General features: G+C 33.7%; 1 protein-coding gene across 1 annotated transcript in view; it reads right to left on the reverse strand.

Moving 5' to 3' along the window:
• Positions 1-4,626, reverse strand: part of LOC107583618 (ankyrin repeat domain-containing protein 6-like) — a 6,373-nt gene extending 1,747 nt beyond the window's left edge. Inside the window, exons 1-9 of the mRNA XM_016269905.1 lie at positions 4,488-4,626; positions 4,035-4,133; positions 3,766-3,843; positions 2,666-2,770; positions 2,343-2,456; positions 1,813-1,983; positions 1,589-1,741; positions 595-708; positions 212-500 (exon numbers count right to left, since the gene is read on the reverse strand). Of these exons, the coding sequence (XP_016125391.1) occupies positions 212-500; positions 595-708; positions 1,589-1,741; positions 1,813-1,983; positions 2,343-2,456; positions 2,666-2,770; positions 3,766-3,843; positions 4,035-4,133; positions 4,488-4,538 (1,174 nt within the window). The 5' untranslated portion in view covers positions 4,539-4,626. The remainder of the gene's footprint in view (positions 1-211; positions 501-594; positions 709-1,588; positions 1,742-1,812; positions 1,984-2,342; positions 2,457-2,665; positions 2,771-3,765; positions 3,844-4,034; positions 4,134-4,487) is intronic.
• Between the last annotated feature and the right edge of the window lie 538 nt (positions 4,627-5,164).

Raw genomic sequence — 5,164 nt, forward strand, 5'->3', positions numbered from 1 at the left:
TATATATATATATATATATATATATATATATATATAAAAAAAATACCTTTGTATTCAATATACATTTTCTAAAAATAAGTCTAATAATAATATATTATGTATATAATATGCTTTTTAGCTAAATGTACATCTTGTTTTAAGGATGTTTAGATATTTTTACTGGAAATAACAATACTGATTAAAAAAAATTATTCAAAAAATTTTTTCAAACCTGAAGAACCGTTCAGCTTCATCTCAAAGTATCTCCTCCCACGTGCGTCCCCAAATTCAAGACTTTTCCCGTCATTGTTAGGATTGACGTAAGTGGCCAGCGAGCTGGAGCTCTCCTCAGAGATGAGCGACCGTAGCGGGAGACCCTCGGGGTCTGAATCCACCAGAGACTGATCCACGGATGGAGAGCGCAGAAGTTTGTAGTATTGTGTTTCTGCAGGCATTCGCACTTCAAGATCCTGAATCTTAGACATGCACCAGCTTTTCACAGCATTGGTAGCAGCTATCTTCTTGAAAGATAAAAACAGAGCAACATAAGTTTGATCAATCATGTCTAGTCTGATGCGATTGTGGTTGTGCATCTCTTCTCTTATGGTGTTGTACCTGTTTTCTCTCGCCCTCCATGCGTTCCAGGGTGGCTCTCTGATTGATTCGATAATGACACTCCATCCCTTCAGCCGACACACGCTCCTGTGTGAGTTTCTCAAGAACTTTTATCTGAACAGAAAGAGATATGAGTCTCTAACACCCACATTTTCACTGCCATTGGTTTTGGAAGTGATTTTCCAATTTATTTTATCCATAGGGATTACAAAGAGTCATGCCTTTCTTCTTGTAAGTTATTTAATGGTACTACTTATATTCATATACATGTTTCAAATACATTTTTCATTCAAATTCCTAGAATGCCAAATTCATCAATAATCTTATTAACTTATTTTTTATTTATATTACACTATTCAGAAGTTCAGGGTCAGTAAGATTTTTTTCTTTTTTCTTTCATTCAACAAGGATGCATAAAATGGATTAAAAGTGACAGTAAAGACACTTATAATGTTACAAAAGATTTATATTTCAAATAGTCTTATTATGAATTAAACAATTCAAATGATTAATCCTGAAATAAATAATCCTGAAATAAATAATCCTGAAATAAATGTATCACAGTTTCCATAAATACAGTATATTAAAGCAACACAGCTGTTTTCAATATTAATAAATGTTTCCTGATCACCAATTCAGCATATTGGAATAATTTCTGAATGATCATGTGACACTGGGCTAATGGCTGCTGAAAATTCAGCTTTACCATCACAGGAATAAATTACATTTTAAAATAATAAAACAGAATAGTTATTTTAAATTGTAATAATATATTACAGTATTACTATATTTTACTGTATTTTTATTTTAAAAATGCAGCTTTTGTAAGCATAAGAGACATTTTATAAATATATTTGTAAAAAATTGACCAAACTTTTAAAAAGTAATGTACAGTATGGGTTTCATCTCCAAGTCTAGAGGTTAGATAGGTATTCTGTAAGTTATGAAGGAAATTTTAAACAAAAAATTTGCAATATCACAGCAAACGACAAACCTGGTGCTTGTTTTTTTGCTCTATTCCGCCCAGCCTGCAATTGATCTCCTCTTGGACAGTGTGAATTTCTGACCGCATCTCCATCTTTGCGGCTTTCAGCTTATTCTCCAGAGTTTTAATGAGGAGCTTACAATGACAGTCATTCGCAGGAGCCTGTTTGCAGACACTGGTTAAGAGGTTCAAAACAAACAAATGCATTGCACTAACTCTAATGTAGAGTTTACCTGCTTTATCTGTCCATCTTTATCCCTGTATAGTGTATAAAGCTGATAGGCTTTTCCAGGAGCTTCCTCTTGCTCCTGAGAGCTGGGGCTGCTGTGTTTTACTCTCTGGGATGGAGATCCTCTTTCATGTAGCTGATACTCTCTCCGGAACACATGTTCCAACTTTTTTAACTGCAAAAACATATTTAGAATTATTGAACAGAGTACTTTTTTAAATGTTCATTCTAGAGCAGGAATTATTAAAGAGCATAGGTCACATTAGAAGGAAAAAATTGTCAGGTAAAATGTCTCACCTAAAAATGTGATGGCATCTAAATGAACTTATTTTATTTAAGACAAAAATAATTAATGAGTGTACCTGATTATAATTCATATTATTAAAAAAAATGTCATTACTGCAAAATAAACCCTCTAAATATCAACATACATTAACACTGTACATCATGGTATATTGGTATATAGAATAATAATATAGTATGAAATATTATAATAGGTATTAATTAATAATGATATAAATTTAATATCTCTACCTGTCTTGGGCTCCTGATCTTTCTCCTCGTGCTCGTGCTCAGAGTTGCTGTTTTTCGTTCAGGTTGATGCACTTGATCACAGTTCTTTTTGTCTTCTGCCACTTCAGTATAGTCCTGCACAATGATGGGAGTGCTTAGCATGACAGGGATATTTAGGCGAAAACAATCACATGACCTCTGATCTCTTTTAGGGTTATGGAAGCTTAGTAGTCATGTGACATTTTCTTCTCACTGGCCCCTAGACCCCAATCATATTACAAACGATGAATCTGCAACAGCACAGATGTTGTTCTAGATGGGTGAATCTTATCTGAATTTTCCACCTTCTCTCGGGAGGAATGAACTCTGGGGAGGGACTGAGTTCTCCTCTGGGCCCGCAAGACATCTCTTCGTTTTCTCACAGTTCTTCCACGAGCAAACCGCTGCACCTAAGCAGGGACGTACAACCTGAGTTATGCTACTGATTAAATAAGCATTGAAGTTTGGATGGTTATTTAATTTAGCACCTGCTGGTAGATGCTGTAACTACACCAGGATACATGTAAATAACTAACAAAACTAACACCTATGCCACACCTGTGAGGTGGATGGATTATCTCTGCAAAGGAGCAGTGCTCACTAACACAGATTTAGACAGATTTGTGAACAATATTTGAGAGAAATAGGCCTTTTGTGAACATAGAAAAAGTCTTAGATTTTTGAGTTCAGCTCATGAAAAATGGGGGCAAAAACAAAAGAGTTGCGTTTATAATTTTGTTCAGTGTATATATAATGTTTTTTTTTTTAAATAACTAATAAAAATCACAAAAACACAATAAAATTGTATTAATAATAATATTAATTAAACAAAAACTTTAACTAAAATGAAAATGAAATAAAAACTACAAAAAAAAAAATATATATATATATATATATATATATAAAAGAGCATATTTTTGCATTTCACTGGTGTGCCTTCCATAGTTGTTGTTTTTTTGTTGTTGTTGCAAACAATATGTTTGACCATTTAGCTCACATCTTAGGTTTTTTTGCAGTGTATCGACTGTCTTATACAGAAGAGATCAGGTGAAAAGTTGTTCACCTTTTTGAAAATATCTTTCCAAAGCTTGTGTTTTGTTCATTACACTGAGCTTTGCTATTTTTAATGCAAAAACGTGTTCTGTGTGAATGGCCTCTACAGTATCTGTAGAGAATGTTCATCGACTCGTGATTGTGTTCTGAATCATTTATCCACCAATTAATTTAAAAACACTGAATCATTTAGAAATGAATGAGGAGATTGCCTTTGAGTAAGTCATTGAGTCATTCATCAAACCGGTTTGTTCAGTAGAGCTTATTCAATCAAAAGTAATGCTTTGCTAGTTAGAGCAGGACAATGAACTGCTTCTAAATGGAAAACTTTGAATGTAATAACATTACTTACCTGGTTGGATTTTGCTAACAGAATAGCTAAATCTCGGTTGTTATTGTCCTGGGCTTTATCAAGAGCAGTGTGGCCTGTCTGTTGATAGATTTAGTGTGTAAATAAATCGTCATTTAGCAGACGCTGTCATTCTTTACAATCCAATTTGTGAAGCCAACTGTAGGTTGAGCTATAGCATCATCCAACCCCAGCCCCCATTACAACTTACGTTCATAATAACTATACAATAATAAAGAGATTGAGGCATATCATGAGATTACATGTCTTACATTGTTTTTGATGTTTGCGTCAGCTCCTGCTTCCAGTAACAGATTGACAGTTTTCTTGTGATTTAGGGCAGCAGCGACATGGAGCGCAGTGTCTCCTATCTGTAAAATATGTTGATTTTCCACAAGATTATGACCACAATAAATTGTAATTGTAAGCAATTACCAGGATAAGATGCTGTAATCTAAACCGCAATCTAGCAGTTTAAAGCAGACAAAGACCATTTTAATTTTGTTTATTTGTCTCAGAATTTTTCATTGTGTGCCACTTTATTATGGTTTGTTGAAGTGTAAAATAATACACTATCAAGCCATAATTAATTATGTAGTTTTGTTTTCTTTTGACAGTTAAAAGCATAATTGCTTAGACAAAATCATTTAGAAACTAGTCACAGCAGTGAAAAAATATAAACCACATTGGTGCTGGATTCAAAACAATCAGAATGAGGATCTGACCTGGTTTTTCTCAGCCACAGAGCAGAAAGAAGCCAAGAGGATCTTAATCATGGCCAAGTGATTGTAGCGTGCTGCAATGTGTAAACATGTGTCACCTGCCTGGAAGGAAAGAAATTATTGCACTGCTTTTTCAGGATTTAAAATTGAACTTTTTACTTTCAGTTTGCAATTTATATAATCATTTAAAAAAGATTGTAATGATTTTAGACGAGTGCACAATCACCTGCCCACACTGCCAAAAGCACCAAAAGTTGGTTAAATGACCATGGTGTTGGTGTGCTTGACTGGCCAGCAAACTCACCAGACCTGAACCCCATAGAGAATCTATGGGGTATTGTAAAGAGGAAAATGAGAAACAAGAGACTATAAAATAGCAAATCATGGTGTTTCTAGGCTGTAGCCAATCAAACCCTAAAAGCTGATTGGTGGAAAAGAAGCCCTTTTTGTCTATGTATGTATTTGAATGTATGTTGGTTTAAGTTTGTGTTATCAAAAGTTCCTTCTGTTGTCTAAATGAAAAGCCCATCAAAAAATGTTTTAAATAATAATATAAATAAAAGCTGATAGCTTTTGAATCTCCTGCTTCAAAATGAAACACTTAAACACAGGAAAGAAATCTTTTCTTTTTCAAAACTTCTTTTGTAAAATATATATATATATATATATATATATATATA

This window comes from Sinocyclocheilus grahami, unplaced genomic scaffold (assembly GCF_001515645.1).
Source record: "Sinocyclocheilus grahami isolate Dianchi unplaced genomic scaffold, SAMN03320097.WGS_v1.1 scaffold54.1, whole genome shotgun sequence".
Lineage (NCBI taxonomy): Eukaryota > Metazoa > Chordata > Actinopteri > Cypriniformes > Cyprinidae > Sinocyclocheilus > Sinocyclocheilus grahami.